We start from the raw sequence: 25166 nt of genomic DNA, 5'->3' as shown, positions 1-25166 counted from the left end.
TCTCAGCTTTTTTAATATTGGGCAAATTTATATTTGCAAAAAGGAAATTTCGATATTACTTACCATTAGAAAATTATTAAAAATTAGGAATGGTTTGTAATTGTTGATGCTGTTTCTATGTACATATGTACATATTTATAGAATGGATTAAGCGCTAGACAAAACATCGACGTTAAACTGCATACATGAGTTTAGAAAAGGTCTTCGGTGTGAGTTCCCGTATCATTCAACGCTCCGATAAATTTTTCATTAAAAGTGTGATCTAATTTCGTGACGAACATTACCACGATCCGTGCTCGTTACGTGCTTTAATATACCGATTTTCCGCGCTTTAACAGCATTTTGTATATTGGCTGCATTCGAAAACTATCTCACCTCACCGATGGAGGGCTTCAGGTTATGGCTCCGCACTAAGTCCTATTATTGTTCGCAAAGTCACTCATTGCCGCCAAACTCATCCACTGACTGGTAGTACACCAAAATAGATCAGTTCGAAACAAACTCACGCACCTCGAGTTTTTCTGCAGCCAGCAAGCAAGCGCGTGCATTTATTTATATAATATTTAAACTAACTGTAACAGTATTCCCATGGAAAGGTCTCGCATTGCAAATGCAAATGTCGTCCGTAACAAAGTGTTTATTTATTTTATGTTCACTCTCGTCCATTCTGTAAATATATTGCCCTTGCAAAAGCGCAAGCATCGATGAATGCTAGCATGTGTATGAGTGTGTGTGTGTGTGTTGTGCTTTGCAATATTTTGCAAACTTTTCGATTTGTGTGCGTCGTTTGCACAGTTTGCTCTGCTCTCTGTTTGCCAGCATTTGTTAATGTTAAAGTGATTTGCGTTTGCGATTGCGACTTTCTTGCTGCCCTCGCATGCAAAGCACTGAACTCGGCATCCGTGATTTTGGTCGTGCATAAAAATAGCAATATCTCTTCACCAGCACGTGTGTGTGTGTGTGTGTGCTGATCTATTTGCATGCATTGCTTGTGCACGCTTCATTGCTTCAAATGGCTTGACGATTGAGCACTGAAGGGCGTGTCGATAGCTGACCCGGTGGACGGATTTGCTTACATCCGCAGGCATGTGTACGTGTGAGTGTAAGTGTGTAGTGGATGCGGGGAGGTGGCGCTTGTTTATGCGCACTCATCAATGGCAAGTGAGATGTCATCTCTGTTTATTTGCATGAGCGCATCAAGTAAATATAAACAACGATAACGACCTGAGGAAAAAATGCTGCACCAACACACACACGCATGTGCTTCGTTGTGCGAATGCAACACTGCTTAAATTCTTATTCTTCGTGATTTTCTTGTTGCTGTGATTGTGTGTGTCAAATCAACTTGGATGTGTTGGTTACTTGCATCACTTGCGCTGGCAGCGTTGACAGGTGACAACAGTCATCGGCTGTCAATGCCGTTAGTTCGGGCGTCTTTCCATGTGATGGAAGTTAAATTAAATGTCAAATGCTGAACTTTTGTCGACATGTTTCTGACATTTGCAAGGGAGTTAGTTTTCAAAAGGTGGAGAGATTTTCTCAGTGCATGACTGTATTTTGCAGAGCGGATGTGGGTTCACTAGTGGTAACCCAATATTTGGCCCTTATAAGTTTTTATTACCAGTACTTCCAAAAATCGTATGTGTACGCCCTTATGAAGGACTAAACACCGATCTTAACTTAACCCAATCTTGCTACAATGTCAACGGATTTTTTATACACCGGCCAATGCAATTTTTTTCCAAGAGATTAAAAACACTTAACCCTCCGCATACGAGGTGGGGTAGCGATAGAAAAAAATCGTTACAATTTGAAAACAAACAAGAAAAAACGTTAACTTCGGCTGCACCGAAGCTAATATACCCTTCACAGGTGCATTTATTTTAGTAACTATGTGTTCAGTTTGTATGGAAGCTATATGCTATAGTAATCCGATCTGAACAATTTTTTCGGAGATTACATTGTTGCCTTAGAAAATAGTCTATACCAAATTTGGTGAATATATCTTGTCAAATGTGAAAGTTTTCCATACAAGAACTTGATTCCGATCGTTCAGTTTATATGGCAGCTATATGTTATAGTGGTCCGATATCGGCCGTTCCGACAAATGAGCAGCTTCTTGAAGAGAAAATGACATTTGCAAAATTTCAAAAGGATATCTAGAAAACTGAGGGACTAGTTCCTATTTATACAGACGGACGGACGGACGGACATGGTCAAATCGACTCAGCTCAACATACTGATCATTTATATATATATACTTTATAGGGTCTCCGGCGTTTCTTTCTGGGTGTTACAAACATCGTGATAAACTTAATATACCCTGTTCAGGCTATAAAAATACACGCAAGTCATCACTGTCTTGGTTATGATGGCATGGAGAAACTTAAGTGAAAAAGATCTGATTTTATTATTAGATTAGATTTTATATTTGAGTATTTTGATATTACCTTGTACCAAAACTTTACTCCACTCATTTCATTTAAATGCGTAATTATTTAAACGGGTCCAAGTTGAGGCACTTTTTTCAATAGCCTTTTTGTGACAGATCATGAGTGAGTCGTGTCAAGTTGTCATGTTTGACATTTCATCATGGAAAGATTAATTTTATAACGAAAAATCACGTTCTGCAAAGAATGTGTTTCGCACGCCTCTCTCAACATAATCGACCTACAGAGCATACTATTCACAACAACATCACCCATCTTGGGACCCAGCATTCATTATTGAATAATATTAGTCCGAATAGACCACGTCTAGCACCCAGTGAAGAAAATGTAACAACCGTAGTTGAGAGTGAGGCCGTGGAGAGTCGATACGGTGCCGTTCGCAACAACTCGGACTATCGTATGAAACGAATTGGCGCATTTTACGTCGAGATCTTAAACTGAAAGTGTACAAAATACAGCTTGTGCAAGAACTGAAGCCGCTCGACCTATTCAAGCGACATCGCTTCGCTCTATGGGCTCTTGAAAAGTTCCAAGAAGATCCGGCGTTTTCGAGCCACATTTTGCTCAGCGACGAGGCCCATTTCTGGCTCAATGAGTATATAAACTAGCAAAATTGCCGCATTTGGGACGAAGAAAACTTAAAAAGATTCAAAAGCTGCCATTTCATGCAGAAAAAATAACGATTTGTCGTGGTTTGTGGGTCGGTGGAATCATCGGTCCATATTTCTTCAAAAATGATGCCGGTGAGAACGTAACGGTCAAAAGCGACCGTTATCGAGCCATTATAACAAACTGAAATTGAAGCTCGTGATCTCGGCGAACTTTGGTTTCAATTATACGACGCCACTTCCCACACATCGCATCAATCAATGGATTTATTTAGAGAACACTTCGGTGAGCAGATAATTTCACGTTTTGGTGCTATCGATTGGTCACAAAATCGTCTGATATCACATCGGTAGACTTTTATCTGTGTGGATATGTAAAGTCTTAAGTCTATGCGGACAATCCCGCTTCGATTCAGGCCTCGGAGCAAAACATCACGTGTGTCATGCGCCAGCTACCAGTCAAAATGCTCGAACTAGTCATGGAAATTTGGACTTAACGGATAGACCATCTGAGACGTAGCCGCCGCTAAACTTGAAAGAGATAATCCTCAAAAAGTAAATGCCAAAGAATGTTCTTCGAATGATAATAATAATTTGAGTTTCTTCTTTCAAAAAGATACATATGTATCTCATCAATCCCACAACAAAACCCCTCTTAAAGTTACTCCAAAAACACATTTAATATTACCATAAGGTGAAAATGGTGAAATTTTAGAAATCGGAAAGTTTTAACGCACATGACAAGTAGATAAATTATTCATAAAAGGCCTCTCTCTTTGAATAATAAATAAGAAATATTTTCGTTTTCTGTTTCGTCTCCCCGCCTGTTGTAACCTCAAAAGCATACACAAACTTGTGACTTTCTTCTTAAATTTGCTTGGCTCATATTTTATTACATCGTACTCACACATTCACACATCTTTATTCAATTTTCTTTTTTGTTTTTCGCGTGTGTACTTGTTGTGCTGCCTTTGCTGTGTGCACACGAGTACAGTGGCAGCGGAAAAATTGTGTCAAGTGTGCGAAACGACGACATGACTAAAAGGCATTACACTTTGCACCTGAGGAAATCTTCAGACTTTATATTCGTAGAAGTTGCAGTAACGACAAGCGAATAAATACTTCTATTTATGAATATGCATACAAACACATGCACATCGGCGACCCTTAGCCATATAAAATGTGTCCCCAAGAAATTCATTTGTACAGTGAATTGTTTTGAAATCACATACCCTGCAGGGAGGATTTGACTTGATGAATATTCGTTTAAAAACAAATTGTCATGCAGTATTAAAAATTTCTCTAGTTTCAAGCAATGTGAGAGAATCCAATAACTGAGAGCTTACGGAGAAATTTGCTTAATATTACCACTTTGAGACCGATTTATTTTAGGAAAGTTTGTAAAAAGTTTCAAAAATGGGAGGCAAAGTAAAAAGATTTTATATTAAAATTCGATATCATTAGGAGAGACAGCTTTTATAATTATCTCTCAGCTTACGAAATCTGCTTATGTTTCAGAACTGAAGGGGGGAACCTGCTTTAGAAGCTTAAAAAAATCGATTTTTTTTTTTGCTTAAATCTCTTTAAAAATAATCTAAGAATATGTCCCCAAAGTTATAGACGGGAATTCGAAATATTTTCGAAGCTAGAAGGGAAATAATGACCGAGCGTCTAGCAGATATATTAGCGCTTGGGCAGAAAGCGAAAACTTTGACGCGCCGTTTCGCCGTCCAACAAATGCACATGCGAGATGCATCGGTCAATGGCTTTCCAAAGGCAGAATATCAAAGATTTCGTATCGAAAAATTTGTGGATGATGTTTAAATATATAACTACAATCCCCAGAAATTTCGATTTAATCAAGTTTTTCTTTCCCTCCCAAAAAAATCGATTTTTTGAAGCCTCTACAGCAGGCTCCCCCCTTAAAGAAGGTATTCTGTGCTTTTTTAGGAAGAAAGGAACATCCGTGATGCCAACGTTTTTGGTATAGTCAACTGAAGCTTGGAGCGTGGCTTGACAGTGTTCTCTCGAGCACTGCAAAGAACCAGAATTTAAATTATGTTAAAGACTGTCACCTTCTATACTGCTAAGGGTATTTAAAAGACCTGTAAGCACCACGACCTTTTGAAAATAACACAATAAATTATGTTTCTATTCGTGGCACGAGATTTTACTTATAAGTAGAGTCCATTTTTAAACATTTCTCCATATTTTGAACCTTCGTATTACCTTTGAAGCAACCTAATATAACCAGCTTGTGTTCGTGCGATTTCTCTTTAGGGCAGCCTCATACAAAAACACATATCAATGTGAGCCTCCTGTAGTACTATTTCTTCAGCTGCCTTGCTCGCGCTGCCATTTGCGCGCCTTCACCCGCAACCCTCGTCTGACATTCGCACTTCACACAATCAAAGTAAAAAAACAACAGAACTATAAAGTAAGCGAGTGCAGTTTGCAACCTCCGATGATTTGCATTGGCGCGCCACACATCACGTTTACGCTCCATTAGCCTCGACGCTGCTGTTGCGCTTCCCGCGCCGACTGGTTGACTTCATAAAGGTGGAGCACATGTGCGGCATGCACCAGCGCCGAGCTGCCAACACATGCAGCAACAATGTAACCGATGACATGCAAGTGGGTATGTGCGTGTGTGATCGGGTGAGAGGTGAGCGACAGTGATGCTGACACTAAACCACTGAAACTGAAACTTTGACGTTGATGCTGATGCTGATGCTTATGCTGATGGTGGTGATGGTGTTGGTGATTTACGAGCGCTGCAAAGCAAAAACCGAAAACCAAAAACAAAAAGGGTTGAACGTTAGGTGTGACTCACCTGCATTGTGCCGGAAATTGTCATTCGCTCGCTGAGTATCTCATGCAAATGCCGAGTTCCCATTGTGTTTCGTAGAGTAGTCTGCGCCAAAAGTCTGGTCGAATGGTGAGCGTTCTCCACGTTCGCTATAGAAACTGTCGCATTGGAAACGCGATAGTAAACCACTGCATCCACCGACACGGTGACACTGTCCTTTGTCAGTACCTACAAAGTGCAGTGGTGGGTTTTGTTTGGTTGTTTGTTTCTAGCTTTGTTTGTGCTTTGCTTAGCTTTGTTTTCTCTAAACTCTAATTTCTTATACATATTTCTTATTTGTGATTGCTTAGGCTATGTCTATTTGTTTGTTTGTTAGCTTGTTTGTTTGTATGCGTGATTTTCGCAATCAAAGCGGAATTTGCTAAAATTAACTCGCTTTGTGTTGCCTCCGCTCTTCCACTACTCTAAGTTAAATGTGATTTTTGTGAATTTGCAACGCGTTTTTCGTTGGTGAATTCAATGTGAGCTTTTACGTTACGCAAGTACATACATACATACAAAGAAATAAGCAAGTGTTGTTGGTGGTGGCTTTCCCTGACACAAAGTCACAAAGTCAGCTACATACAGACATACAGAGCGGCACTACTTGTGCATATAAAGATAACCTATGTACTAAGCATAACCTAACCTAAACTAGGTGAGTGTGTATGTATGCATGCCACATAGATTTGTTGCATTTTGGTGAGTTGCTTGCGCATTTTCATTTTCATCTTCATTTTCACTTTAATTTGCGGCTGCAATTCGCTTTACACCTTCACACATCACACACACACATTTAAGCATACTTGCACTTGTGCGCGTGTGTGTGTGTGTGTGAGTTGTTGTGAAATTTGTGCCGCCTTAACGCTCGCTTGCATGTGTGGAAAAAAGCAATGCGATTTTGTTTGCATTTTCTTAATTTTCGCGAAGAATGACGTGAATTTGTGGTGCGAAATGCGAAAGCAATGACAGGGCACAGCACTCAATACATACATACACACATATAACTACATAAGTGAATACGTACAGTTAAATCTACGCTATATCCTATAATACATACTTATGCAACCGTGTATTTATTCATTTGCTGCGAATGCGTACAGTGTTGCCACACTGCAGCGTCGCTTGCTATCGATGACAAGGCCACGCGCTGCTTAATACATGTGCCTGCGTCATTCGAATGTTTGTGTGTGCGTGTGTTTGTGTGCCTCCATTTTGAATTCAATTTGAAGCATGGAGTTGGCAGTAGATTTATGCACATAATTAAGCCTTTGTGTGTATTTACTTAATAATTATGGTCTGTACAAATTGTGCTCCTGTGGTGCGCTTGTGATTTCGGGGGCCTTTGCAATTGCCACACAACTTCTAAAATGAGCTTTTGACAGTGAATGCAATGTGATTGATTTTGTGGTGAAAAATAAATGTTTTCAGTGAAAGGGAAATGCACGCTAACTAAATTGGTGAAATGCTTTATATGAATGAAGGAAATACACGTGATATTTGACATTAAGCTTGCCTGACGGTTTTGTTGGGGTTAGTGAACATGGAGACTTTAGTCTGAGATTCCATCGAACGTCAGTGAGTAAACCGCTCCAAGAGAAACACCTACCTCGTGCTTGTTAAGTTAACACCATTTTATACTAGAATTAGGCAGCTTTTCTACAACTAGCTTTCGATATCAAGCGCTGCGATTTGTTGAGAATTAAAGGCCTTATAAAAGGAGCATGGAGAATGTGTGCTAGGGTATTCCATTGAACAAATGTTTATCAATATTTGCTTATTAGCAACGCCGAAGATCAATTTCTGTATTTCCGAAACCAAGAAACAACTGAAGTACAATTATCGATTTAGTAAAATCACATTTGTACTATGGACAAAAAATAGTAAGACTTTGTTCGTAATTTTAAAATTCTTAATTTATTCTTCAAAATCTATGTCGTCACCCTCAAAGTGATCCGCCTTGGCACCAAAAACACTTGCGCCAACGTTTCTTCCAATCCTCAAAACGGTTGTTAGAGTAAATTTCCGGAGCAGCCTTCTATGCACGTAGCGATTTACATTTATTGGCTTCAATTGACTCAAAACGGTTTCCCCGGAGCGGTCGTTTGAGGTTGCTGAATAGCCAGAAGTCACACGGAACTCAATCAAGTGATTACAGTACGATATTGGTTGAAAATTTGGCGAAAAAGTCACCAAGAATCAATGCAGTATGCGACAGTGCATTATCGTGGTGCAAAAACCAAGAGTTGTCGAAACATAATTCCGGCCTCGTTTTACGTATAGCTCAGAAGGCATTCGGAGTGCACCACTCCTCGGTAATCGAAGAAAACTGTCAACTTAAACTTGAGCTTTGACCTACTTTTACGTGGTTTTTTCGGCTTCGGCTCACCTTTGCAACGATATTCGGCCGATTGAACGTATGTTTCCGGATCATAAGCATATATCCAAGACCCATCGCCAGTAATAATAAATTTCATAGTTGTCGGAAATCATTTAGTGATTTTTTAACCAATCGTGCTTTCTCTTTTCTTAGGTCTAAATGATATTTCAAAATGGTTTTTACTGATCCTTCCGATATTCCAACGATGCCAGTGAGTTCTCTGACTGTTAATTGTCGACTTTCAAGCACCAATTCCTTTATTTTATTGAGTTATTCATCATCACTTGATGTTGATGGCTGTTCTGTACGTGGTTCGTCGTCAATGCGTTCTCGACACTCTTGGAATAATTTGTAGCAATCAAAAACACTTGCTCACGGCAAAGAATTATCGCCGAATCCCACTTCCAACTTTCTGATTCGTATTAAGCATTATGATACGCATTTGTTTCGGAACCAGAAATTTGACTCCGCACACAAAATGTAATGGAACTTCTTTGTTAACGAATTTCACTCATCGTTAAATTGCCGAATGCAGTTTATGTAAAAAAAATAGTTCAACGAATGGGTTTTTGCGTGAAATTTAAATAAAAAAGCCTTACTATTTTTTGCCCACAGAGAAAAAGACTTCTACTTAGAAAGGTTTTCAACATACTTGAACTTGTATCATTTGCTTGAGTTTCCGAAACAAGAATATTTCGCTTAAACTTGAGGAAAGACTAACTATGTGTCATTTTGATCGAAGCACTGATTTCCCAACTTCCAAACGAGGTTCTCTTCTCTTTGGCTTTAAATTTGGTTTAAGTGTATAGAAGTATTTAACCGTATTTTTGATGAACCAGGGCGAGGCAAAACGTTGATGAAAACACTGATTCTCAATGATCGTTACCTCGGTAATTTATAACCAAAGATACTTGCAACCATCTGCCATTCGACAGGTTCGTAGTTTGGAATGACCTCTGGGAAGCTATAGGAGATGAAATTGTTTTTTAAATTTCCAGTTATTTTTTTTTATTAATACGAGAAGTGTAGGTCATATACTCTATTCGGCTTTATATTTACCCTTTTTCTCTTAAAAAGTAAGAACGTTAGAATAACTTGTCTATTTGTGGAACTGAAGGTCCGTAATATGCCATGATCTGATAAGCCTCAAAACAGCATTAATGATCCTATTATTAGTTTCCGTCTTAAGGCTTTTTTACTTACAGGCTAGTATCAAAGATTACATAAGTTGATTACTATTAAGCCAAGTAGTTTTTAGTCCACTTAAAATTGTATGTATGTATATTAGCTGTCTTCGATTCACCATTTCACCGCTCTTTGTCTTTGCGCGAGGCAAGGAAGTTGAATTCGTAGAAGAGAGTATTCGAATACCTCACTAAAGTGTTAAAACCTTTTTTTCTACTGGTTCAATTGTTTGTTAGTCCTTTCGACGAAGAGGTTACTAAAGTGTATCTCATTGCGAAAAGGAATATTTTGCTAACAAAGACAATTTCATAAGTGTCAGGGAACATAATAGTACAGAGTTGCTCTACAAACGTTGGTCATTCGTTTGAACAACAGGCATAATTTGATCAAATAGTTAGTCTCTAATGGTTTGGCGTATCGAAGACAGCTTTTTGGTCTAACGATTTTGTAAAATCGAAATAATTTATATTATATATGGGGTGTGGTTTTAGAGGTATAGCATATTGTTGAGAGTTAGCTTAGTAAGGCTCACTTATAACCAGAAAAAGCTGCTGTCAGGTGTAGTTTGTAAACAATATTTTCTTTTCAAATACAGTGTAGTTAAATAAGTGTAAATCAAGGCGAAATAAGTTTACTTATATATATATATATATAATATAATATGTACAAAGAAGGGAACAAGAGTGTAAAAGTATAAGACAAATGCATAGGTTTCTTACAAAAAATACATATGTATGTATATAAGTAAGTTGATACTGTGTGGTGTGTCAAAACAAGAGTGGAATAAAACGGAATTGAAATGAGTTAAAGAAATGATCGAAACAGAAACACAAATCGAAGGCAAAATCATTCTCAACTAAATAGATGGTTGGAGTGCAATTTGATCACACACTTGGGTACATATGTTCGCATACAACTGTACTGTACTGTGCCACACTGGAGTCTTACAAATTTGTACATAACATACATACATATACATACATTATACATATGTGTATGCAATACCTAACTAATGGGTTCATTATTACCATATTTAGCTATTTGATATTATGGCTAACTTTATTACAATTTGCACAGTCTTCCGGAGTCAAGCAGCTTTATTCACATTTCAACGAAAATATGCATGTGTGTATGTATGTATATAATCCAAACCATATGAGTATAATTGTATGTATGATATATATGTATATTTATGGTTAGGTATATGGGTATGTAGTATAGACAAGCTGCATCGCCAAACGATCTTAAAGCGCTTTCTTTATATATGGGTTTACATATGTATATCGTCACCTAAAATGCAAAATAACGTGGCATCACTTTTCATAAGTTTAATGACGAAGGAAAAACGTTATAATTGAAACCATATATATATGTTATATATTGGCTAATATGGTTATCTATTAGTTATATTGGTTAATATATTGGTTATCTATTAGTTATATCTGACAGCGGAAGCTGAAAATTTTAAACTACATATATGTAGTATGTTGTAGTGAATCGTAAGCGATAAAAAACTCAATTTCGGTTTTTTGCTGATTCGTTGTTTTGCATTTTAGGTGACGATATGTAAGTCTATTAGGTTGGTACGCAGGAGAGTCCTCTTTACAAAGGTACTTGGAGTAGAAGTGATATGAGTTAAGAGTATGCATATACAGTTTACATATATACAAGTATATAAATATATATACATATATTTATATAAAACAATATATACATATCTGTTATATTTGTGGCATATATCTTTATACTTAGTTTAGCTAAATATTACTGTTACTTTTTATTAAGGGCTATTTAAAGTGTATTTATTTATATAGTCGTTAACTAAATATGTATATAACTGTATATAACTAACTATATATGTATGTGTGAAGATTATTTATTATTATTTTCCATTATACATAACTATTCATGGCTGCCTGTTTGTTACTTTTGTATATATAATTATATATTTATATATTTATATGCTTAAATGTTTATATCTTTTATTATATGCTTATATAGTTACTACTAGTAGTTATTCTAGCAAGTGTGAGCTTTTCTTCAGGCAATATACGCTTTGCTCAGCAGTAAGCTGTATTACATAAATATGTCTGTATATATTGTATATTGGCTACTAAATACATAGGTATTTATATATTTATATATGGTACTACACTAGATTAATCACTGGCTAGCTGTCGCCTAACGAGTGTGTGGCTATTGTCTATGTATGTTGGTGTTACTGATCGGCGGGCAAAACGCTTGAGTTTTTTTTTGTAAATTTTATTTGCACTATACATATACATATATATTTTGAATATATGGTATTATATGTATTTGTGAGTAAATTAATTGATTTGTTTCATTTAATTTCGGAGAACATGCGAACCCTTTCCCATTTAACAGCCTAAACCACGCAAACACATATTGATGAACTCGACATAGGTTTGCTTCTATACTGGTGGCGGTCTGTTATCCCTCGCTTGTGCTCAAACGAATCAGAGGAAGCGATAAAAATCGATTAATAAATTTGTAATAAGTTGGCAATAAAATTTTAAATTTTTCAATTTTTTCTCTTTCATTTCTCATTTGTGTTCACACTGCGGCATTCAAATGACCTTCAAATTACATTTCAAAGTAGTCCTCACAATGTAATGATTATTCATGTGATTTGAGCGTGTGTGTTAGTAATGAATTAATTTTTGTTCGCTATCAATAAGAGGATAGCCAATCAATTTTTACATTTTCCAAATATCACTTTTTTTCAAAATTTTTGAATTTAGTTTATATGAGAGTTGTTGTGAATGGTTTCCTTAGTGTGGAACTAAAATTTGGTTTTTAAATATATTTTTTTGCAACTTAATTATGTTTATGCATTGTTTGAGGTTTTGTTAATACTGCGTTCTTGTCAGAAATAAATTATTAATGATTGACTAACGGTAATTTATGTAAAAGTTGAGTAAAGACAGATAGCTTTTTGTTTTTGTTTTTAATTAGAATAGACATTTATATTTATGGAAATAGCATGCTCTCAAAAATTGAACTTTTAATCAGGGGGAGGGGGAAGTTAAATCAGTGCAGTGGATTACATAGATATATGTATGTACGAGTATTTCGATAAACAAATCACTCCGCTAAAAAGATTTATCTGCTTCAAACTCATAAAAATAGAAAATAATCAAACAGTTAATGCATACAATGAAGTATCCATTTCGTTATTAATTAGATGTAATCGCATGTTTAAGTAATTACTTGCACTTATCGTCTATTAAACATATGCGGGTTGTATAAGATGAGGCGTGGCATTTTAATAACTCGTGTATGCTAGTCTAAAATGTTTTGGAATTTTGGTATTTTGATGTGTTATTGGCGATTTTTTCTTAGCTTTTTTTGTCGAATTCTATATTATATACCCAGATATATTTCAATAAAACTATTTCGTTCACGCGGAAAATTTAACAATTTGAGATTGGCAGAGAAAACATTTATACTATAAAATTCAATTAGTCATAAAAAAATATTCTCGAGATTTTTGATCAGCATTTAACCATAAAAATATGCATTTGTCGACTTTTTATAACTCCTTAATAACTTTAGAGTCTGTGTAACGTACTCTTTATGACTAAGGGCTTAATTGTTTAAATTAATTAAATATAAAGTAAACTATTTTATGGAAAAAGCAACATAAATTTGAGGATTAGTGTAATTAAAAAAAAAAAATATTATTTTAATTACATTCTCAGGAAAACAAACTTTGCTTAACCAATTTTCCAATTTTTCTGAACATTCAGCATAGTTTTAAAAGGAATTGATGGTCTTAGTCGCTAAAGTTGATACTTTTTGTACTGTTAAGGTTTAATTCTATTATCATTTTCATTAAAATAATAATAATAAATATAATCAATTAATTTTTTTATCGAAAACATATTCAGGTTTTGATTTTTATACTTAATTGCAAGTTGTTTAACATAAATATATTCAGAATAAAATCCGCAAACCGACAACAAAGTACTTTGCTCACTTGCTGTTTCTTTCAAGAATCAAATGATGTGGTCAGAGAAGTTAACGGCGAACTTGTACTCTATTATTCTCGTTTATAGATAACAGCAGCAGAGCGCTCTCCCACCCGCTGAGCGCCCAAGTTAATAAGATTTTATAAGCTTTTAAAAGTCTTAGAATCCATCAACGGAATTAAAAAAGAAATCGTCGAGTTTGGTGAATAACCAGTAAAATAATCAGTAAAATAACCAGTAAAACAAACATTAAATACCCAAAAGCCGGGTGGATAACCAGTAAAATACCCAATAAAATATCCACTAAAATACCTAAAACTAGCAATTTGAGACGTAGCTAACCCATTTTAGTATGCATACCTGTTCATAAATATTATAATTAAAATACAAATACTAATAACAAATATTTTAATATTTTCAAAGTACTTAGCTTAACTAAAAGCTCGACAAAGACGCGTTTAAATAGTGTACCGTTATAGCACGCTCCAAATTAGCGTTAACACTTAAAATACTTTAAACAAATTAAGATTTAAAGTAATTTGAAATAATGTTAAGAGCATAAGCTGATACGGATTTGGTACAGATTTGATTCCAAATCAGAAACTGAAATCGTTAAGAGTTTTAGACCCAAAAATTGTATAAAAAAATGTTATACTATATATATAATTCCTTAGATGTTAGCATACTGCACAGATAATATAGAATTCGACTTCAATTTCATAGCCAATTTTATTCACAAAAGCTTGTCTTCATTTTTGTGCTCATTTTCGTTTTCGTTTTCGTTTTGATATTTTCATGTTTCAGCTAAGTGTGACTAACACTAAGTGAGTCTGAGAATTACTATGCAAATTGTAATATGTATTATTATTATTGTTGTTATTATTTTTTCATTTTTAATCATATTTTTTTTTTACTATATGTTGTACGTAAATGGAACAACAACAACTGAGTGTAATTGATAAATTTGGTTTGGTTTCTGCTAAATTCATTCTGGCGGGGATAAAAACTGTGTCGCAGCATTAAAACAACGTGTACGATACCAGCTAAAGGACAGCAAAAATTGAAAGGGAAATAATAAGGGAGAAAAAGGAGTTTTAACGCATTAAAAAATAGAAGAAATCGAAAACAAAAACAGCAGCTGCAGCAAAAACTTGTACTTAATGTTGTTTTTCGCACACTCGCTTATCGCAAAGTGCCGGCGAAAGCCACGGCGGGTACAGTGGTCGTCAAAAGCAAGTGCACAAATTCAAATTCAAATCAGCTTTTCATTATATTTTCTCAAAAAAATACAAAATGGAGTTAAAAATGGTAGTTCGGTCAAAAGAGCAACTTCTTGTAGAGAAATGACTAGTTCGTGTCCATACAGACAGGCGGTCATGGCAAAATCGACTAAGCTCGCCATGCTGATTATTTAAATATTTATTCTATGGGATGTCTGACGTTTCCTTTGGGTGTTACAAACATCGTGGCAAATTTAATATATCCTGTTTAGGGTATAAAATCGAATATGTTGTGAATTTAGGTAAGCTTCAATTATATAAGTTAAGAAAATTCCAATTTTTAAGTAATTTCATCAAAGAACCACATTTTTGCCCTTCCAATATTTTTGCTTCTATATATATAATTTTTGTTTGACAAATTTTTCTAACATAATTATTTCTAAAATTTTTCACTCCTAAGGAATGTATTCCTTATAATAAATCCTCATTGTGCACCTACTTCTGACACTCAGTGTAGCCACTGTTTCTATCGCTTACTTCGTGGCATTTATTGCACGCTTTAATTTTTACTGCACCCTTCATAACAGTGGGTGTGAAAAATATGGCGCTGTGCCGATAACGATTTGGAGCCCGCATCAGCTTGAGCGCGCTGCCACAACAACTATCACCAACACTAAACGAGCTTTTGACTGGATTTGGCTTTTTCGTAAATCGCTTAGTTTCGAAGAAGTGTCTATATGCCAAGCAGATAAGTGTTGTTGTGCGTACATTTTGCTTTTTACTGTTGGCGATTATTTTCTCTTAAAGTTTTCGTGCCCGTTTTTGTCTCAGGCGAAAATGTGGCTTTGGCGCTGCCACTTGAGTGCCAGTTGCCAGCAGATGCACTCGCACAGATTTACGCGACTAACTGCAAAAGTTGAAAACAGCAGCAACAACAAAAAGCGCAACTCAAAAGAGGGAAATTTCTTCTTGTAATCAGCGTTGCTGCGCTTGCTGTCCCGCCTTGCCTTGTTTGCTTTGGCTGCGGCTGATGGCGGCGCGGAAGTGTGTGTGGCTGTGGCAGCATTTGTCAATACAAAAATGCTGAGCTTTTTTCGCTCACTGTGTGGCCATGTATGGCGTTTTTGTTCTTGTTTGTGTTTTGGTTTTCTTTCGACTTTTATTAATCTTCGCTTCGTTTTTATTTGCTTCGGAATTTCGTTACAGATTTCATTTGTGCATCAGTTTTGTTTTTGGCATGCATCTGGTGAATTGGTGCACATACATTCACACACACAAACACACACACTCACACGTATGCACATGTGTGTGAGCTCAATAACGGCGTGCTTGGTGTGCACTTCAGGCAAAAATGCAACATAAAGTTTCAACACTTGCGCGTGTTTTTTTTCGTTTCGTCTGCTTGTGATGTGGTCAACAACAAAAACTATAACAAAAACAGATAAGGCATATTCAAAAACAATATTCGTTTACGACGCGTTTTCCAAACCATTTTTATCTTTTGCTGGGGAAGTGGGAAAACTTCAACAATATAAGTGTATGCGAGCATGTTTTGTACATATGTAACCAAGTGGTGGTGGTGGGGGGGAACGAGGGAAACTGACTCAAAGCATACTTCTATGTGTCGTATGTATGTATGTAATTAAGCAATAACGGTTAAAAACGCAGTTGCAGCAACACATTTACTGGATTTGAGGAAACGATTTTTCGAATTATTAAAAACAGTGGAAGAGGAAGAAGTAGAGATAACAATATGCAATATGCGGTAGTGTATATAGATATTTAAGGTTATATATTTATATGATGGTGAAATTTTAAAATATGTACGTATAAAATGTTAATTACAACAAAAAGTTGATTATTGAAATAAAATTGAAACTTATGAAATGATTTCAATGGTTAGATAAATAAAAGCTTGCCTGGCGGTCGCGTGAAAAGACGCAGCTTCTCACTTTAAAGGGTGATATATATATATATACATATATACCAGGGTGGGTAAAAAAAAACGAATATTTTGTATTCGCTTGGTACTCATATTAGGGTGGGCCAAAAAGAAAGAATATTTTGTATTCACTTGGTACTCTGAAACTAGGTTCTAGTCACTTCTAAGAAAATTTCTCTAATTATTAGCTCTTGCATTACATCTTAGGGTAGGTAAAAAGAAATCGAATATTTTTTATTCGCTTAGTACTCTGAAAACTAGCTTCTAGACACCTTTAAGAAAATTTATTCAATTATTAACTCTTTATTGTAACGAGAAGACCATCTACCTTGCAGTTTTCTAATTCTTTCTTATTATCAGAAGAAAAATTCATTTCTCACTTCCAACTACTAAAGAAAATAGATAAAAAGATATTAACGGTCTCTCACAGGATTTTTAAAACATTACCTTTGATTGGTGAACTATTACTGTGATTGAAGCTGATTGAACACTCTTCAAGCGGACAGGCAGTTTGCTAGCACTGCCCAAACATTTCCTAAAATTGAAAAGCCGTTCAGCAGAGTTCGCTCTAATCGCTTGCTGAACGCTGGATTTTAATTATAGTTGAAACTTTATTTCAAATGGAACAGCGATTGTCAATCTATTGAACCATATAGCTACTAATGCAACAACAAACACAAGTTACTGTAGAAATGTTTGAATTTTTTTTATTTTGGCATGAAATAAAGAGCGTGCGAACGCAAAGTTTTTCAAATTTTATTTCTCCCCCAAATCGATGCGCAAAAACCATATTTACTCGCGCCAGCAGCTTAAGCTATTGTTATACTATACGAATAGTACAGTTTTTAGCTTGGAAAACTACCGTTATGTTTTGTAATGTGCTGGTGTTAATTAATTCTTTGCCTGTAAGAAGCTATGCCAGCGCTTGTAGAGCTGAAGTTATATACCACATAACAGTTTTTCAATTAAAAAAATTGATTTCTCAGCCTAAACTTCTATACCAGTGTGGCTTATTTTTGAAAATAAAAAATATCACACTAAGATGTAGCGAAAGATAAAATAACAAACACTAAGCAAAAAAGGCGATCTGAGTTTTGAACAAAAGAATGTCAGTTTACACCAGATTTCGTGAAAGAAATTTCGTGATGAAAATAGAAATCCTAAAAATTGGCATTTTTCACATAAATTTTTGCACAAATTTTGAGGTTATGTGAAAAAAGTCACGTGACCAGAGCTGTTGATCATTTCAATATCTACAACTTGCCATGTAATACTTTTCTTTAGAACTAAGAGTTTTGTTGGAAATCGAGATAAACTATATGAATCCCCTAAAAATTAACGAACGGACGAAAACACTTCAGCTTTGAAAGTATTCGACGCAGTACACACCGGGAGAAACAGGAAGACCTCGTTGGAAAGACCAGGTGGCCGTTACGAAAAGAAGACACGACTGGCGCGCTGTTGTTAACTCGGCTATAATCGCGTAAGCGGTGTCTACGCCAGTAAAGAAGAAGAAGAAAAATTCAATAATTTTTTTTCTGCCGATCTCAGATCGCCCGTAAATTATTTTTCCCGTATTGTGTGTTTTTATCTTTCGTTGCCTACTGGTTTCAACATACTGTGAATTCCTTTCTTTTGTTTAATAATTTTCAAAGGCTTCTGCACTAGTCTATTCAGTCAAAGATGTTTTTATGGCTTTGAGTTGCAATATAATTATGTGCTGATTATTATAGTAACTACTTTATGTTCTCTGCTCCTACGATACACTTGAAGCTTATAATTCTATTAGAACTTTGTCAATAATTAGGAACTTTGCTTATAAGAGGAAAGAGGACTAGTTGCCACAATTCGCGGGCAGCAGTGTTTATTCCTAAACTGGCATTAAATTTAACAAAATGTTAAGATTAAATTTCAATAATAACAAAATCAATACTTATAAAAATTAATGCGTTATAAGCACGTATACATTGTTAGTTTGAAATGCCACAAAATTAATTAAAATTCGTTGAAAAATCAAATAGCAAAATTAAGTACATAATAATGATTAATTGAAGTTATTAAAAATTCATAATTTGTATTCAGAATGTGTTATATTTATTTTACAACAACAATAAGTATTTAAATATAGGTATATATGTATATATGAGACAATACAATACAAATAGACGCAAAAATGCGGGAGTGGTGGAAAGAACACAGAAACTAACACACTGACATGCACTGTTTTAATATGTGTTGGTGTGAGTGTGTGTATTTACAATAAAATTAACCATTTAATATCATAAACACCAGCTAACCGCCATGAATAAATGAAAATTCAAAAAGTGTCTATTTCGATTCAATTAGGGAAAGGAAAATAATAAAAGAAACTGAAAAGTAAAAAAATAAAAACGAAACAATAAAACTCGTCACGTGCTGCTGGTTGCTAAGAATAATGAAGAGATGATAAATTAAAAAATACCACACCAAAAACAATACAAAATTAAGAAGTCAGCAAAAATATGGATAATAAAATAAGTAAATGTGAAATTTTTTCAAAAAAATTTACAAAAAAAAATGTATCAAATGAAAGAAAAACACAAACTTTCTCAAAGAAAGCAATTATCGGCTTAGTTGAAGTGTTTTTCATAAAAACTGTATACTATTTTCGTATCAAATAAAGTAAGTAAAAGTTTAAATTATGTAAATGCGAAAAAAACGGAAGAAAATAATATTTTTGTATTCAAAATTTATTTTCTTGAATTAATTATAATGATATTTACGCAAACAAATAAAAATCGAACACCATAAGGTAAGATGTTTTCGAAAAATCAACGGTAGAGTGCGTGTGTGTTGCGAAAAATCTGTGTTGGCTTGTAACCGGTGGCGTATGAGTAACATTCAACATGAGGAGATGCGTTGTTCTTTGATGGCGTGTACACTTAACTGTTGACGAGTATGTGTGTGTATATGTGTGCATGTGCACATGAGTCTTTCTACTTGTTCTACTAATAAACTCTTTTGCTTACTTAACTTTGCGATAAAAATATTTAATTATTTTTTTCTTCTATGTTTTCGGTAAGAAATAATTAAATATCTCTTTTAGGCGAATCAGTGAACTTTTGCATTTTTTCTTTTCATTTTTCCTATGTGAAATGTTTCAACTGCTGCGAATTGCAGTTGAATAACACAGTAAAAGCAGTGCTTTGAAAGCATTGGCTGTGAATGCAAAGTTTTGCGGCTTCTTTCGTACTTACCTCCTGTGGTGGCACGTCATATGTGCGGGTACGCAAGTCCACACGGGCGTACGAGTCAATGCATGGTAAGATAAAGAAGATGCCTGAAAGTGCGGAGCAAATTAAAATTAGTTTTAAAAGAACGAATTGTTAGAAATTTCATTAGAAACTCATTGTTGTTATTTTTTCGATTTGAGGTCGAAATAAGGTTTCCTTCTTAATATTGGGTAGTCGAAAAAGTCTTTTCATATTTTGTCCATAGATGTCGTTGCAGTCGCATATCTCCAGTTTACCAATCACATTGTGCCATACCATATAGTGTTGGAAAGGTGAGAAATTAAGTTCGGGGAAGTTGAAAAAATTGCAGCTGTTCAAAAATGAGTGAAAATAATAAAGAAATTCGCTGTATTTTTACGGCGACGATGCTGTACTCGTATCAGTTCGTGTAGCACAACAATGGATCGCTCGCTTCTGTTATGGAAATTTCAATGTGTCCTATCGTTGAAAAGGTCGATGAAATTATGGAAAAGATTAACCAGGACCGTAACATAAGCAGCCATGATATCGCTAAGAAACTTAGCATTCATCATCAAATGGCTTTTAAATATTTAAAAAAGGCTGGCTACAAAACTAAGCTCGATGTTTGGGTACCACATAAATTGTCTGTGAAAAATTTAGTGAACCGAATTAATATCTGCGATTCTTTGCTGAAACAAATTGAAAGAATGACGATCCACTTATCATACACGACAATAATGTGCGAAATAGATAGTGGTCCAAGCGTGGTGAAGCTCAACAAATGGTCGCAAAGCCAGGATTGACGCCTCGAAAGGTTATGCTGAGTGTTTGGTGGGATTGGAAAGGAATCGTCCAGCCTTGTCGAACGATTGATTCTACATTTTACTGTCAACAACTAATGAGATTGATGAAAGAAACGAAAACACGGCCAGAACTGTTCAACAGAAAGGGCTTCGTCTTCCATCAGGACAACGCTAGACCACACATATTTGATGACTCGGCAAAAACTGGAAGAGCTTGGCTGGGAAGTTTTGATGCTTCATAGTACATATTTGGTAAATTAAAATTCATTATAAATACGAGTATAAAAAGAAAATAACTTGAAGTTTGATAAGAGATACCAAAAGACTTTTTCGACTACTCAATACTTTAAATTATAAAAGCAGTATAATTTTGAACAAACTTTGTTAAATAAAAAAATTTTGTACAAGCTAAAAATAAAAAATCCAAAAACTTTGTTATTTAAAATTTTCACATGAGTTTTGAGGTTATTTCCAGAAGATGTTGAGACAAAAGTTGTGGTTCTTTGCACTATCTTTAAATTTTGGTTGTCAAAAAGTCTTGCGGTATTTTTGCTAGTTGGCGCTGAAAGCGCGTAGTTCTAGTTTTATTCGTCGCATCGGGTCATGCTATACCTTTTTGAAAGCTCATTTCACGCGCTGACACGTTTTTGATTGATTGTCGTTTCTTTTAAGTCGTTCGTGAGTTATAGCGTCGCAAACATGGAGCAAAATAAAGAGAAAATACGGCATATTTTACAGTACTACTACGATAAAGGCAAAAATGCATCTCAAGCCGCCAATAAAATTTGTGCAGTTTATGGACCCGATACAGTTTTCATTTCCACCGCACAACGATGGTTTCAACGTTTTTGTTCTGGTGTAGAGGTGGTCGAAGATGCGCCACGCTCCGGAAGGCCTGTCGTCGAAAATTGCGATAAAATCGCTGAATTGGTCGAAAGAGACCGGCATAGTAGCAGCCGTAGCATCGGTCAAGAGCTGGGCATGAGTCATCAAAAATTCATTTCGATTTCAATAAGAAAAAAATTCAATAAAAATACCGCAAAACTTTTTTGACAACCATTATTTTTTTTTTTTTAATTTTTGATACAATGACATAAACTTGGTTTTGCCGAAAATCGAAATAAACCGTGTTTAACCCTTAAAAACGCAACCACGCCCCTACACTTCCCAACTTCAAATCGTCCGAAATTTATTTTTTCCTTTCATTTTTGTATTTTTTTTTTCGCTGCCAATGTGTTTCATTCCATTATAGTTTTTTCCATCAAAAATTTTATTCGCTTGGTCTACGTTACACTTTCCAGAGCAAACAATTGCAAGCTCGGAAAAGCAAAATCATGGCTTATAAAGGACAACTAGCGCCCACCTTTGCCCTCAAACTACATAATTTCACACCTTAAAATAACAGTACGCCGTAATTTATGCAATTAAAATTAATTAGACAAAGAAAAAGTACGAACAACAGCAACAACAACTACGGTAAAAACCTCAAGCATTTGCTTGCGACCTTTCTTTAGAAAATTACCATTTGACACATTTGACACTAAAATGTGCGCAATTTATGCTTTTGTGGCCAATTGAGCAGAACTACTTTGCGGCAGCGCCCCGCCCAGCGACCTACGCAGCCCCGGCAACGACAGCTGTGGCACCAGCGCCAGCGCCAACGCCAACATCCGGGGCAACAAAGTACAACAAGGACGCGAAAAAGATTCACAGCGGTGCGAACATTGCTCTTGCAGCGCGACTAACGGCTTCGGCACGGACGCTAACAACTGCAACAGCAGAAACAGCAACAACAACAACCACTTTTGCCACACAACAAAGGCGGTGAGAATAAATGCAATGCGTGCATGACAAGGCAACGGCAAATACAACACCCACACACACAGAGAACGCCATGAATGTGTCGCTTGAATGCAACCCAGTTTGTGTGTGTGTGTGCTTACATTCATGTAGTGTTGTGACATCTTGCCTGCCGTAAAGCAGATGTGTGTGTGTGTGTAGTGGTATGTGTGCTTGGCTTCTCGCAAGCTACTAAGCGGGCGCGCAAAGTGCCGTTGCAGGCGAACGGCAAACAAAACTTTCCACCACAAACGTGTGTTGGCTGTGCTGCTTCGCGCCGCCTCGTAAACGATGAAGAATTGGATCAAGTGCTGCAATTAACACAAATTGCCATTGCGCTCCTGCAGCCGCAACAGTGGCAGCTGTTGTCGATGACAATATGCGAGTACGTGACAAAACACACACGCACAACTACATATACACGCGCTTGCAGCGCCTTGCGAATTTCGTAAATGTGTAGCAGGTGTACCCTGCAGGAAATTGCATATGCAAAGTGAACTGCTTTCTTGGCAACAGCAAGTAGTTGCGGAGAAACCGATACTATCGCTCTTTGAATTTAGACTGATTCTAGCGAGGAGAAGCTTCCGTAAGTTCTTATTGTTTGAGAAGCTCTCATAATTTTGAGTCGATCTTGCTCTCAACAGCATTATAAGCTTTTAACTGCATCGGAGTTTACTTGGAGTTTACTTTGACCCACTGTGGGCCATAACGTTCTCGATTTTTTTGTGTCATCATCAAGCCAGCGAGCGAACCATTGTTGTGCTACACGAACTGATACAGCATCGTCTCCGTAAACTTCACAAATTTCATTGATGGCTTGCGTGGAATTCTTTTTTATACAGAAATTTTAAAATATAGCGAATTTCTTCATTATTTTCACACTTTTTTGAACAGCTGCTACTTTTTGTCAACGTTCCCGAACTTAATTGCGAAACGACTTTTTCGACTACCCAATATTAGCAGTGTTCAAACGCATTCCAAACATTTTCCGATGTACTTCTGCTTATTCTATCCGTTATCTACCACCAACACCAATAAAAATTCTGTGCATACTCACCGGGACCCTTGGCGCCACCCTGCATAAGACGGCCCAAACGAAATATAACGGCGCGTTCATATTCCTGTACTACCTGTAATTTAGAAAGAGGAAAAAGTGAAAATGCAATAAGAAGACGAAGAGGATAATAAGAAAAATTATGCGCCTGAATGGTAAAGTTATTTGAGGAGGATCTTGTGCAACTGTGTGTGAGTGTGTGCGCGCAGTTAGGCAAGTTGCAACGACAGCCGAACAGCCGAACAATAGCGCAGCAGACAGATAGAACTGCAATGCAATGAAATAAATGATTGTTAGAGCTGCTGCCGGCTGCTGCCTGCTGCTTGCTTGCAACGTGCAGGTGGCACGTTGCTGAATGCAGCCATTTCAAAAGGTGTAAAAATCATTTATTATTCCATTTATTTGCTGCTTTGCCACTTTGATTGCCTCAACTGCTGTGGCATGCAAGCTGCGTCGCTGCTGAACTTAATATCGCTTCTAATGCGCATTTCAGAGCAGCTGCAAGCACACACACACACACCGTTATATGTGCTACAACAATACTTGCATATGTATGTATGTCAATATGTAAGTATATATGAATGTTATATCCAGAATGTTGCCACTTACCTTAAAGCACACGAACAAACTGAACGGCAACGTGAGTATGACAAGTCCAACGGATAAGAATATCAGCAACTTCCCACACGTCGATGCCTTATCGCTAATTTCTTCATCGGCTATAAAATGAAATTCCAAGAAGCATTACTTAAACGTTTGCGTGCATGGAGTAAAGCAATTAAATTGATAGAATGCCTGCGCACACATAGCTCTTAGTTTTTATAGTCGCAAACACAAGCAATAACAGCATACGTCGACTTTGGACTACGCTTTCGTAGCGGTAAATACAATGGCAATCATATAATGAAAAGATGCACTTGGGAAATTTTAAAGCATTTTAACTATTTGCCACACAGTTGGTAATAATAATACCGTTAATTAGACAAAGTGTTTTCTCACAAGTCTGTTAAGTCACTTTAGCTGTTATTGCTTGTGGTCGCAGTTTCAAATTATTAAGCTTATTCTAGCGTAATGTAGTGAAATGTATGCGTAAAAAGCCTTAAGATATGCGAAATTCAATCCTGAAGCAAGTTTTTGAGCCGTGTTTGTTAGTAACGGGGTTTTCAGTAAGAGCGCTACAAGAGCAAAAACCGGTTTGGGATAACAATGAAATTATTTATTCCTGTGAAAGTACATTCGAGCCATTATGTGTGAAACTCGACTTTTTTTGCTTGGCCGCCACGGGCACGCTTGCAGAAGTCCAGGCGCTGAACCCAATTTTCGACAGTTTTCAAGCATAAATCGGCCGATGCTGTTGCAATTTCACGTTCGATAATCGTACGAAATTCATCAATCATCGCAGGCTTCTTGGCATAGACCATAGACTTGATACAGCTCCACAGGAAATAGTCTAATGGCGTCAAATCACACGACCAAGGGGGCCAATTGACTGGGCCATTTCGTAAGATAACAAATTCACCAAACTTGGTTTTCAAAAAATCGATTGTGACATTCGCTGTGTGGCTTGTGGCGCCATTCTGTTGGAACCACATATTGTCTAAGTTCATATCAA

At 36.3% G+C, this 25166-nt stretch overlaps 1 protein-coding gene across 15 annotated transcripts in view; it reads right to left on the bottom strand.

The window, feature by feature from the left end:
• Positions 1-25166, bottom strand: part of LOC126763750 (band 7 protein AGAP004871) — a 122168-nt gene that overhangs the window by 13659 nt on the left and 83343 nt on the right. For 14 of the 15 annotated variants that reach the window (XM_050481518.1, XM_050481515.1, XM_050481512.1 and 11 more), the window contains 4 exons: positions 24164-24273; positions 23558-23630; positions 19862-19944; positions 5892-6095 (listed from right to left, as the gene is read on the bottom strand). In XM_050481518.1, coding sequence (XP_050337475.1) covers positions 5892-6095; positions 19862-19944; positions 23558-23630; positions 24164-24273 — 470 coding nt within the window. The remainder of the gene's footprint in view (positions 1-5891; positions 6096-19861; positions 19945-23557; positions 23631-24163; positions 24274-25166) is intronic. The other variant, XM_050481517.1, reaches the window with a different exon arrangement.

Source organism: Bactrocera neohumeralis, chromosome 6 (assembly GCF_024586455.1).
Source record: "Bactrocera neohumeralis isolate Rockhampton chromosome 6, APGP_CSIRO_Bneo_wtdbg2-racon-allhic-juicebox.fasta_v2, whole genome shotgun sequence".
NCBI classification, from domain to species: Eukaryota; Metazoa; Arthropoda; class Insecta; order Diptera; family Tephritidae; genus Bactrocera; species Bactrocera neohumeralis.
This window is presented reverse-complemented; position numbering and strand designations above follow the sequence as displayed.